Genomic DNA, 13,183 nt, shown 5'->3' with positions numbered 1-13,183 from the left:
GGGAAGCCCCTTTCCAAGAGTTTTATAGTGTCCGGTCTTACATTTAGTTCTCTAATCCATTTTGAGTCTATTTTTGTGTATGGTGTTAGGGAACGTTCTAATGTCATTCTTTTACATGTAGCTGTCCAGTTTTCCCAGCACCACTTACTGAAGAGGGTGTCTTTTCTCCATTGTATATTCTTGCCTCCTTTATCAAAGATAAGGTGACCATATGTGTGTGGGTTTATCTCCTGTGAAATTTTTTGTTCTAGTTCTGTGAAAAATGCCATTGGTAGTTTGATAGGGATTGCATTGAATCTGTAGATTGCTTTGGGTAGTATAGTCATTTTCACAATGTTGATTCTTCCAATCCAAGAACATGGTATATATCTCCACCTGTTTGTATCATCTTTAATTTCTTTCATCAGTGTCATAGTTTTCTGCATACAGGTCTTTTGTCTCCTTAGGTAGGTTTATTTCTAGGTATTTTATTCTTTTTGTTGTAATGGTAAATGGGAGTGTTTCCTTAATTTCTCTTTCAGGTTTTTCATCATTAGTGTATATCAATGCAAGAGACTTCTGTGCATTAATTTTGTATCCTGCTACTTTACCAAATTCATTGATTAACTCTAGTAGGTTTCTGGTAGAGTTTTTAGGATTCTCTATGTATATAGTATCATGTCATCTGCAAACAGTGTGTTTTTCAATTCTTATTGGTATACATCTAGGTATAGAAATGCAGAGTCATATGGCAATTCATTGTTTGGCTTTTGGAAGAATTTCCAAACTGTTTTCCATAGCTAATGCACCATTTTATATTCCCATCAGCAGTATACAAGAGTTCTATTTCTTTTAGCAGTTTGAGACATCTGAGTTAATTTTTGGTATATGGTATGAGATAGGGGTATAAATTCATTCTTTTTCATGGCTGAAAACTTTGGAATTAATATTTATAAAAGATAATCATTCTCCACAGTGTCGGGAAAATATCACCCATGATAATATTAAGTTATTTTTCCTACACTTAAAGAATTAAAGATATAAATATAAGAGCTAAAACATAAAAGTCTTAGAAGAAAGCATGGGGTAAATTTTCATAACTTTGGATTTGGAAATGGGTTCTTAGATCTGACACCAAAAGAAAAAAGCAACACAAAAAAATTAGAACTGGATTTGTCAAATTAAAAGCTTCTACATAGCACAGGACACTATCCAGAAACTGAAAAGACTGTACAGAATGGGAGAAAATATTGCAAATAGTGCATCAGTTAAAGATCTAGAATCTAGTCTATATAAAGAACTCTTATTACTCAAAGCAATAAATAACCCAATTTAAAAATAGGCAAAGGGGGCTTCCCTGGTGGCACAGTGGTTGAGAGTCCGCCTTCCGATGATGGGGACGCGGGTTTGTGCCCCGGTCCGGGAAGATCGCACATGCCGCGGAGCAGCTGGGCCCATGAGCCATGGCCGCTGAGCCTGCACGTCCGGAGCCTGTGCTCTGCAACAGGAGAGACCACAACAGTGAGAGGCCCGCGTACTGCAAAAAAAAAAAAAGAAAAATAGGCAAAGAATTTGAGTAGACATTTCTCTAAAGATATACAGGTAGCCAACAAGCACATGAAAACATGCTCAACATCATTAGACATCAGGAAAATATAAATCAAAACCACAAGAACCCTTCAGTAAGTAGCTATAATAAAACAAAGGGACAGTAGTAAGTGTTCATAATGGAATTAAAGTATTGAAATACCCATACATTGCTAGTGAGAATGTCTGATGATGAAACCACTTTGGAAAGCAGTTTGACAGTTCTTTAGAAAGTCAAGTATAGAGTTACCATGTGACCCAGCAATTCTACTCCTAGGTATATACCCAGAAGAATCAAAAACATATGTAGGGGCTTCCCTGGTGGCACAGTGGTTGAGAGTCCGCCTGCCGATGCAGGGGACACGGGTTTGTGCCCCGGTCTGGGAAGATCCCACATGCCGCGAAGCGACTGGCCCCGTGAGCCATGGCTGCTGAGCCTGCGCATCAGGAGCCTGTGCTCCGCAACGGGAGAGGCCACAACAGTGAGAGGCCCGCGTACCGCAAATAAAACAAAACAAAACAAAACAAAAAACATATGTATATGTCCACATAAAAACTTGTACATGATTATTCATAACAGCATTTAATTGTAATAGCCAAAAGTGGAAACAAGTCAAATGTCCATCAACAGTTGAAAAAGATTTACAAAAAATATAGCCATGTAATTAAATATTATTCAGGGATAAAAAAGACTGAAGTAGTGACACATGCTACAGCATGGATGAACCTGAAAATATTATTCCAAGTGAAAGAAACCAGGCACAAAAGGCCACATGTTATATGATTCCATATATATGAAACGTCCAAAATAGGGAAATCCATAGAGCCAGAAAGCAAATTAGTGTTTGCCAGAGGCTTGATGGTGGGGAGAATGAGAAGTTACTAATGAATACAGAGTTTCATTTTGAGGTGATGAAAATGTGAAATTAAATAGTGGTGATGGCTGCACACTGTAAATATACAAAAACCACTAAATTGTACACTCTGAAAGAGTGAATTTTAGAGTATGTGACAGAGCTAAGAATAAGTGCGTTTTTAAAATATCTTGCATGCAGATATTTTTGTTTTAAAACAGTGCTCATTTGATGTTTGCCTTAAGAAAAAAATTTTTCTTTTAGGAATTTATCATGGCATCCTGCATTGACCATTAAAAGTAAAATGCGGATTCCACATTCTCATGCATTCATTGATCTAACTGAAGATTTTACAGCAGGTGAGTTGCACATAAATGTAAAGTATTTCTTTTAGGCTGCCAAAGAATGATGAGATTTTTACTGTTTTCCTAGTAGTCATTTGTTATTGAATTGAACATTAAGACCAAAATGTTAAAAGGTTATAAGGAAGTTAGTGATATCGGAAAAATGTAAAAAGTACTGGATGCAATAAATAAGTCTTTATTGTTTTTTGCTGTTTGTTAACCACATCAAAATTTGGATTATTGACTAATAAATGCTGTAAATTTAATTGTAAGAAAAATATTTACCTTATGTGTTAAAGAATTTCAAAGACTTCAAAAAAGTTTTATTATGGAAAATTTTAAATATAGAAAAGTAGGCAGAATAGTATGATATACGCACATTTAATCATTACCCAGCTTCAACAATAATCAGTATATGGCCAATCTTGTTTCATCTGTATAACCACCCATGAGCCCTCCTCCCACCCCGATAATTTTATAGGAATTCCCAAGCATTGTATCATTTCATTTATAAATATTTCAATCTGTATCTCTAAATGATACAGACTTTTTAATTTTTAACAACCTCACGATCATTTCCAAACATTAAAAAATTTAACAATATTCTCTTAATAGCAAATACTTACTCACTATTCAAAATGCCCCAATTCTCTCCTAAATGTTTCTATCAAATTAGGAGCTAAATGATGTACATACATACGAAGAAAAAACACCTGTCTTAAAGAATTTCTCAAAGTGTGGATTTTGCTGATAGTGTCCCCGTGATGTTAATATGTGACTCTGTCCCCTGTATTTCCTCTAAGCCAGTGATTAGATTTAAGCAGCTGTTGATGATCATTGTCAAGTCCACTATTTCAAAAGGATTTACAAAATCATAGCACCCTAAATCTATCACTCCTCAACATATATTATCAGCTGGAATTTTCTATTTAAAACAGACAAACAAAAGGAACATCTATTATTATCTTTTTAGTCACCCGAAGTACAGTTGAGACAGGCAGGTTAAATGCTTAAATTTTCTTCCTTCTCATTTTTTTCCAGTTTTTTTTAATGTGGTAAAATACACGTAATGTAAAATTTCCATTGTGACCTTTTTTTTTTTTTTTTTTTTTTTGTGCGGTACACGGGCCTCTCACCATTGTGGCCTCTCCCGTTGCGGAGCACAGGCTCCAAACGCGCAGGCTCAGCGGCCATGGCTCACAGGCCTAGTCGCTCCGCGGCATGTGGGATCTTCCCAGACCGGGGCACGAACCCGCGTCCCCTGCATCGGCAGGCGGACTCTCAACCACTGCGCCACCAGGGAAGCCCAACTTTCTTCCTTTTTAAAGCTGAATTGTATATAACCACATTTTGCTCAGCTTCCACATTTTAGCTGTTGTGAATAATGTTGCTGTGAACTTTCATGTACAAACATCTCTTAGAGATCCTGCTTTCAGTTCTTTTGGGTATATATCCAGAAGTGAAATTGCTGGATCATATGATAATTTTGTGTTTAATTTTTTGAGGAATGGCCATCACAGAAACTTTATCGTTTTATATTCCCACCAACAGTGTACAAGGGTTCCAGTTTCTCCACATACTTGCCAATATTTGTTATTTTCTTTTTTTTCATAGTAGTCATTCTAATAGGTATAATGTGATATCTCATTGTAGTGTGGGTTTGTTCTGTTTCTTTGGTTTTTTGCTGCTCTACGTGGCTTTCTGGATCTTAGTTCCCAAACAGGGATTGAGGGATTGAACCCGGCCCCAACGGTGAAAGCACTGAGTCCTAACCACTGGACTGCCAGGGAATTCCCTCTTTGTAGTTCTGATTTGCATTTTTCCTGGTGATTAGTGATGTTGAGTACCTTTTCATGTCCTTATTGGCTATTTGCATATCTTTTTTGGAGAAGTGTGTACTTAAGTCCTGTGCCCATTTTTCAATTGGGTTGTTTCTTTGGTGTTGTTAAGTTTTAGTTAGTCTCTGTTCATAATATTGCTCCCTCATCAGATACATGATTTACAAATATTTTCTCTCATTCTATGGGATATCTTTTTACTCTGTTGATAGTGTCTTTGTATGCAAAAAATTTTTAATTTCATGAAGTCCAGTTTTTCTGTTGTTCCTTTGTGGCCTTGTGCCTTTGGTGTCCTATCCAAAAGGTCATTGCCAGATGCACTTTCATGAAGCTTTTGCCCTATATTTTCTCTTGAGAGTTTTATACTTTTATCCCTTACATTTAGAGCTTTGAACCATTTTGAGTTAATTTATATATATGGTGTTAGATAAGGGTCCAACTTCATTACTTGCATGTATATCCTGTTTTCCTAGCACCATTTATTTTTTTTTAATATTTATTTTATTTTTTTGGCTATGTCAGGTCTTTGTTGCGGTGCGCAGGCTTCTCTCTAGTTGTGGCATGGGGATTTTCTCTCTGTAGTTGTGGTGCACAGGCTGCAGAGCGTGTGGGCTCTGTAGTTTGCGGCACTCGGGCTCTCTTGTTGAGGCGCTCAAGCTCAGTAGTTGGGGCATGCAGGCTTAGTTGCCCTGCAGCATGTGGGATCTTAGTTCCCTGACCAGGGATTGAACCCATATCCCCTGCAATGGAAGGCAGATTCTTTACCACTGGACCACCAGGGAAGTCCCATAGCACCATTTATTAAAAGGACTTGTCTTTTCCCCGCTTATCACCCTTGTCAAAATTCATTTGACTGTATACTCAAGGGTTTATTTCTGGGTTCTCTGTTATTTTCACTGACCTATATGTCTGTATTTATGCTGGTACCTCACTGGGGTTTTTTTGGGTTTGTTTTTAACTTTTTATTTTATATTGGAATATAGCCAATTATGTTGTGATAGTTGCAGGTGCGCAGCAAAGCGACTCAGCCATACATATACATGTATCCATTCTCCCCCAAACTCCCCTCCCATCCAGGTTGCCACATAACATTGAGGAGAGTTCCCTGTAGTACTATCCTGGTTTGATTACTACAGCTTTGGAATATGTTTAGTAATCGGGAAGTATGAGTTCTCCAACTTTGTTCTTTTTCAACATTGTTTTGACTATTTTAGGAGGTCTCTTGAGATTCTATATGAATTTTAGGACAGATTTTTCTATATCTGTAAAAAGTGCCATTGAGATTTTGGTAAGGATTGTTCTGAATCTATAGGTCACTTTGGGTAGTATTGACATCTTAACAATATTGTCTTTCAGTCCATGAACGTGCAATGTGTTTTCCTTTATTTGTCTTCTTAATGATTTCTTCCAATAATGTTTTATAGTTTTTAATTATATAAGTCTTTCACCTCCTTGGTTAAGTTAATTCCTAAGTATTTTATTCATTTTGATTCTATTGTAAATGAAATGTTTTCTTAATTTCCTTTGTGGATTTTTCACTGTAAGTGTTTAGAAATGCAGCTGATTTTTGCATGTTAATTTGTATCCTACTACTTTTCTGAATTCATTTATTAGTCTGAACAGGTTTTTTTTTTTTGGTAGAATCTTTAGCGTTTTCTACATATAAGATCATATCATCTATGAACAGAGATAATTTTACTTTTTTCTTTCTAACTTGGATGCCTCTTATTTCTTTTTCTTATTCCTCCCTTTTTTTTTTAAACAAGTTTTCAAACACTTCTAATCAGCTTTTGCAATTACATTTTTATATAGTATACTAATTACAAATGAGTAAAGCATGCCTGGTGGTTGGTAAAAGTAATAAAACTTCCTTCCTTTAAAAGTATTTTATGAATTTACATTCCCAAAAAACGTGCAAGAGGGTTCCCTTTTCTCCACACCCTCTCCAGCATTTATTGTTTGTAGATTTTTTGATGATGGCCATTCTGACCAGTGTGAGATGATATCTCATTGTGGTTTTGATTTGCATTTCTCTAATGATTAATGATGTTGAGCATTCTTTCATGTGTTTGTTGGCAATCTGTATATCTTTGGAGAAATGTCTATTTAGGTCTTCTGCCCATTTTTGGATTGGGTTGTTTGTTTTTTTGTTATTGAGCTGCATGAACTGCGTGTAAATTTTGGAGATTAATCCTCTGTCAGTTGCTTCATTTGCAAATATTTTTCTCCCATTCTGAGGGTTGTCTTTTGGTCTTGTTTATGGTTTCCTTTGCTGTGCAAAAGCTTTTAAGTTTCATTAGGTCCCATTTGTTTATTTTTGTTTTGATTTCCATTTCTCTAGGAGGTGGGTCAAAAAAGATCTTGCTGTGATTTATGTCATAGAGTATTCTGACTATGTTTTCCTCTAAGAGTTTGATAGTTTCTGGCCTTACATTTAGATCTTAAATCCAGTTTGAGTTTATTTTTGTGTATGGTGTTAGGGAGTATTCTAGTTTTATACTTATACATGTAGCTGTCCAGTTTTCCCAGCATCACTTATTGAAGAGGCTTTCTTTTCTCCACTGTATATTCTTGCCTTCTTTATCAAAGATAAGGTGACCATATGTGCATGGGTTTATCTCTGGGCTTTCTATCCTGTTCCATTGATCTATATAACTGTTTTTGTGTAAATATTATTTGCTACCTGTTTTTCAAAAAAGTTGAGGAGTTAAAGCGTAAAATACTTTTTTTAATTTTATTTTAATTTAATTAATTTATTTTTTAACATCTTTATTGGAGTATAATTGCTTTACAATGGTGTGTTAGTTTCTGCTTTATAACAAAGTGAATCAGCTATACGTATATATATATCCGCATATCTCCTTCCTCTTGTGTCTCCCTCCCACTCTCCCTATCCCACCCCTCTAGGTGGTCACAAAGCACCCAGCTGATCTGCCTGTGCTATGCGGCTGCTTCCCACTAGCTATCTATTTTACATTTGGTAGTGTATATATGTCCATGCCACTCTCTCACTTTGTCCCAGCTTACCCTTCCCCCTCCCCATATCCTCAAGTCCATTCTCTAGTAGGTCTGTGTCTTTATTCCTGTCTTGCCCCTAGGTTCTTCATGACCTTTTTTTTTTTTTCTTAGATTCCATATATATGTGTTAGCATACAGTATTTTTCTCTTTCTGACGTACTTCACTCTGTATTACAGACTCTAGGTCCATCCACCTCGCTACAAATAACTCAATTTCGTTTCTTTTTGTGGTTGAGTAATATTCCATTGTATATATGTGCCACATCTTCTTTATCCATTCATCTGTCGATGGACATCATTCCATTTATATTCACACACACACACACACACACACACACTCACAGACAGACTTGTTTTTTACAATTCCTTTTTGAAGAAAGGTTTATTTTACGTATATGGTTTTAGAAACTTAGTTTCTTTCAGTTCAGTAATATTAGATTTCCTTAATCAACACCAACTCTGCCTGTAAGGAATTTTTTTTTTAATGAAAGAGGAAGTGATTGTTGTCAGATGTTGGAAAATATATCCAAAGAGGTATCTCAGTAGATTTTACGTTTTATTTGAAAATGACATGAATACAAGTCATCCCATTACAACAATTGGAAAATCCAAAAGTAAATATGTATAAATTCTTTAAAGCATACTTTTACTTGTTGAAGTACTGTTGAACTTCACTAATTTATTCAAAAAAGCTGTGGCTTGACGGGGGATGTGAACATAGATATGTGATTTCAGGATGTATTCTTCAAAGAAGTAACACCAAAACATTTTCATTTCTGTTTTACTCTCCCATCCTAAAGTCAATATCCAAGAGTGAAGAATGAAAGGGAATACTGGTGGAAATGCTGGCCTTAAGTACAGCTGTGAAATGGGTGAAACCTATCTTGAGGTCCCTTCATCTGTACTGTTCTTGGTCTCTCTCATCCTCTTGGGGCTCTGGTGACATTACTGTCTTTCCTTCAGCCAGCTGATGTTCTCAAACTGACCCCCATTTGCCCTGAATTTTCCACAAAGTTAATTTCATCCCTTGCAGTAAACTTTTCCTTTACAATTTATCCCAACAAAAGTTTTGCAGTGTATAATGCCTAGCCCAAGTGAAAACAAGGTAAAAGTTCGCTGCTACAGATTTTCCCTGGCCAAACAGGACATGCATTTCAAAAGAGGCCTTGGGATTCAAGGGATTCATACCTTGCTATTGAGGAATTAATTCCTGAACTTATTGTTTACCTGTGTCCTGCCTTATAGAGCATGTGGGTCATCAAAACCTTCTTATAGGTTTGCCATAAATAAAAGGAACAGTCTGAATCATTGATCATTTAAATAAGAGATTTATTATATTTAAATAAGAGATTTATTATATTTAAATAAAAGAAGACTCACTTTAAAAGGAATATCATAAATACTGGCATTAAAATTTTAACAGATTATAACATAGGTATACACAGGAAACATAACCTCTTTGTTTTCTAAAATCAAGGCTCTGTGCCTTGGGCAGGTATTGGAGAAATGGAATTTAAACTTCTCAATTAAAATTATGTATCTTGGTCTCTGGAGGGTTTTAATTTATTGGTTAAATTTTCAGTTTTTCTGGATATTAACCCATTTCTCTTCTCCTAGCAAAAATGGCAACTGGGTGAGCCTAAGGATAGGCTTATATGTCCTCAGGGAATTGGAAGAAGAGGTCTTTCTTTGTATCTGCTCTGAGGTTCTTACACAGCCATATTGATGGCCCTTGTGTATTAAGTGCCCTGCTGGTATTTGGCAGCTGGAGACCTCCTGATCTCTTCTCCTTGCTCAGTCAGAGCCTCACAGTCTTCCCTGGTTGACTTGATCCTGCCTTGAATCTGATCCTGTTTTAATGGATTCCTCTGAAGCTCTACCTCTTCCATTCAGCCCTCTGACTTGGATTGTCCACTGTTCATCGTCTACCATGGAATTCATTTGCCTTCTACCATAGTAGTAGCCCTTGGAAGATCCATCGGCCCTCGGCTTGGCTACTGTTGATATTCAGCACAGGGGGTCTTAAGTCCCTTTGCCACACATGAAAATGAAGGGAAGTTTGAGAATACTAGGTTACACCCTCCATGCTCTGTTTTTGTTCTGTGAGGATAACCCCTGTACATAGCTATCATCTCAAAAGATAGGCTCCTCCCTGAATTCCAGTAGCAGGGTCCTGGTCTTCCTTTGTACTCTGCTTTCCTTTCAACTTCATCATTGTTATCCCCCTCGAGGTTGAACCCTCACATTAAGAGGGGTCAGGGAAACTGGCCTTGACTCTACTCTGTCTTCCTGCAATCTCCGACTCCTCCTCTTTACCGCAAGCCTTCTCATCGCTTCCCTAGGTAGCTAACATCCAGACTTGAGTTGTTTCTACCTGTGACTTAAAGTAAAATTTGTTCAGATCCTTAGGTTTTTCTTTTAATATGTAAACAGAATTCTGGGGATTTAGATACCTGTTTTCATTCTTAACAAAGTCTGACTTTAAATACTTTTTTCTGGATAGAGACTCAATAACTGCCATTTTTGGAAATCAAAAGCTGAATATTATCTCTTTTTTGCAGTCCTGCTGTAATAATCCTAATCTTTTCCTAGGCCAGCCGTTCTCTAAGTGTGGTCTGGGTATCCCTGAGGATCCCAAAGACCCCTTTGGAGGGTCCATGAGGGCAAAATAATTTTCATAAAAACTATAAGACACTATTTGCCTTTTCACTCTTTTCACTGTCATTCTTGCTCTCATTCTCTCACAAGTGTACAATAGAGTTTTCCAGAAATTTAAAAACATATAATGACCTCATCGTTCTGACGTCTTGTATGTGTGCTTATGTATTCTTATGTTTTAAAAATGTTTCAGTTTTAAGTTTTATAGTAAATTATATCAATAGATATAGCTCACATAGACAAAACCTCTTTGGGGTCCTCAGTAATTTTTAAGAGTTTAAAGAGATCCTGACACCAAACAGCTTGAGAACTGCTGCCCGAAGTAAATGGATGCTTCTAGCTAACTGGGGTCACTGTACAAAGTAATGAGAAAGAGTAATGTAATATCCTTCATACATACATACATTTATCAAGCAAAGATAAGATCTTGGCTGTGACAACTCAGGTAGATTATAACAATTTCTTTAAGCATTCCCCCACCCCTCTTTCTTGTTCCTGAAAGAGGAACAAGAAAGAGGGGTTATCATAGTCCTAGCATCTGACACACAGCCAAATGTAGGAACTTAGAGGCTGATCTATTGGTGAGGTGTTCAGTTCCTTCAGATGGGTTCCCAGAAGAAGAATTGCTGAATCATATGGTAGTTGTATTTTTAATTTTTGAGGAACCTCTGTATTGTTTTCCATGGTGACTATACCAATTTATAATCTTACCAGGAGTGCCCAAGGGTTCCCTTTTCTCCACATCCCCAATAGCATTTGTTACCTGTCTTTTTTTTTAATATATAAATTTATTTTATTTTTTATTTATTTCTGGCTGTGTTGGGTCTTTGTAGCTGCGCGAGGGCTTTCTCTAGTTGCAGAGAGCAGGGGCTACTCTTCGTTGCAGTGCGCGGACTTCTTATTGTGGTGGCTTCTCTTGTTGCAGAGCATGGGCTCTAGGCACGCAGGCTTCAGTAGTTGTGGCACGTGGGCTTCAGTAGTTGTGGCTCAAGGGCTCTAGAGCGCAGGCACAGTAGTTGTGGCACACAGGCTTAGTTGCTCCGCGGAATGTGGGATCTTCCCGCACCAGGTATCGAACCCGTGTCCCCTGCATTGGCAGGCAGATTCTTAACCACTGCACCACCAGGGTAGTCCCTTTTTGATGCTACCCATTCTAACAGGTGTGAGGTGACATCTCGTTGTAATTTTGATTTGCATTTCAATGTGACCTGGAAATTTCTTTAATATCACAAATCCTTTTTCACTAATTCATCAGTTTCAATAATTATTTACTGAGCCTCTACTCTGCAAGGCATTATACTAGAAACCAAGGGATCAAAGATGAAAAACAAGATCTCCAGACTCAAGAGCTACAATGGTATGAATCTCAAGGATGTCATTATAGCAAGACATCACTCTGTTCATGCTGCATTCAGAAGTTTAAACTTGATTTTTGAGCATACTAATTTGTATCTTAAATGTTTTAAAATTCAGCAGAATTTCAGACCAGATGCACTTTAATACTCAAGAGTATCATTTGTTCATAGTACATTTGATGGAGCTACAGAAGATTCTTATATTTTTTTCCTTGCACACCCCTGCTGATCTTGTGGCTTTAAGCATCATCTATATTCTAATGACTCCCAAATTTATATAATCTCCAGGCTGACCTCCCTCCGAGCTCCAAACTATAGCTCCAACTATTTACCAGCCATAACTACATCCATGTCTATGTCTGATAAGACATTTCAGACCTTGTTTCCCAAACTGCGACCTCCTCAACCCATAATCTTCCCATCTCACTCAGTGGCAGTCCCATCCTTCCAGTTCCTGTGTCAAAAATGTTGGAATCATCCTCGCCACCTCTTTCTAGCACACACAGTATCGAGTCTGTTATGAAATACTGTTTATTCTACTTTCAAAATATATCCACAACTTGACCACTTTCACCACCTCCACTCTAACCATCCTGGTCCCGGAAAAGGTTATTTCTCACCTGAATTAGTCCAGTTGCTGTTCCCCTGCTTCCAGCCTGTTTTCAACATGCGAGCTGCTATGATCCTTTAAAAATGAAAATCAGGTCATGTCACTCTTCCTAAGGTTTTCCAGTGATTTCTTTATTACATTAGAGAACTAGCCAAAGTGCACAAAATGACCTACTAGGCCCCACATACTTTGGCCCACCGTCACCTCTCTGACTTTATATTTTATTTTCACACTTGATGCCTTGCATTGAACACGCTAAACTCCTTGCTGTTTCTTAAACACTGCAAAGCAAGGTCCAATCTCAGGGCTTGGGTTGAGTAGCTATTTTCTCTGCCTGGAATATTATTCCTTCATATATCCATATCACCTCTGTTTTGCAAAAAGCTTTACTTTCTGTTTCAAGGTTCATAGGATTTGCTGGCAAAATAACCACTCTACACTCAGTTAAACAAGAATTTAGAGAGACTTTATTGAATTAACAAAGATTACAGTATACTAATTAAGAAAAGAATAGTATAACTAGGAAAGAAAAGACAGAGGTTTATACGTCACCGAATTGGGGAAGCACCTACATCCAGATCCAAGCAGTGCTGGGAAGTCCCTTGAACAGCAGTCTCTGGAGTCCCAGTTGGGAAGGTCCCAGACGGTGCGTCCTCCCCACGGGTAAGACTTTAGTTTGCCACTCGATGGAGCCCAGCTTTTAGCAATAGGCCGCAGGCTGATAACAGTCAGCCTACGTGCAAGTTTGCAGCTCTGGTTGTTGTCATAAATGCCTTGGTCTTAACTCTAAGTCTTGGATTGTTCTTGACCCCCAGGGGCTGGCCAGACCCTCAAGGTGCAAGAAATCCCATGACTTACTCTCTATCTTATCTAATGGATTACAGATGTGTGCTGGCACCACCCCTGCTGGGCTGGGTGTAGCTCAGCAGTTTGGCATGCA

General features: G+C 37.7%; 1 protein-coding gene across 2 annotated transcripts in view; it reads left to right on the top strand.

Annotated features, from left to right (window-relative positions):
• Nucleotides 1–13,183, top strand: part of ITFG1 (integrin alpha FG-GAP repeat containing 1) — a 234,892-nt gene that overhangs the window by 24,818 nt on the left and 196,891 nt on the right. For both annotated transcript variants that reach the window (XM_060132514.1, XM_060132515.1), the window contains exon 6: nucleotides 2,685–2,779. In XM_060132514.1, the coding sequence (XP_059988497.1) occupies nucleotides 2,685–2,779 (95 nt within the window). The remainder of the gene's footprint in view (nucleotides 1–2,684; nucleotides 2,780–13,183) is intronic.

The sequence above is a fragment of the Lagenorhynchus albirostris genome, chromosome 19, assembly GCF_949774975.1.
Source record: "Lagenorhynchus albirostris chromosome 19, mLagAlb1.1, whole genome shotgun sequence".
In the NCBI taxonomy this organism is placed as follows: Eukaryota; Metazoa; Chordata; class Mammalia; order Artiodactyla; family Delphinidae; genus Lagenorhynchus; species Lagenorhynchus albirostris.
Note: the sequence above shows the minus strand (reverse complement) of the source record. Positions and strands in the feature narration are given on the sequence as shown.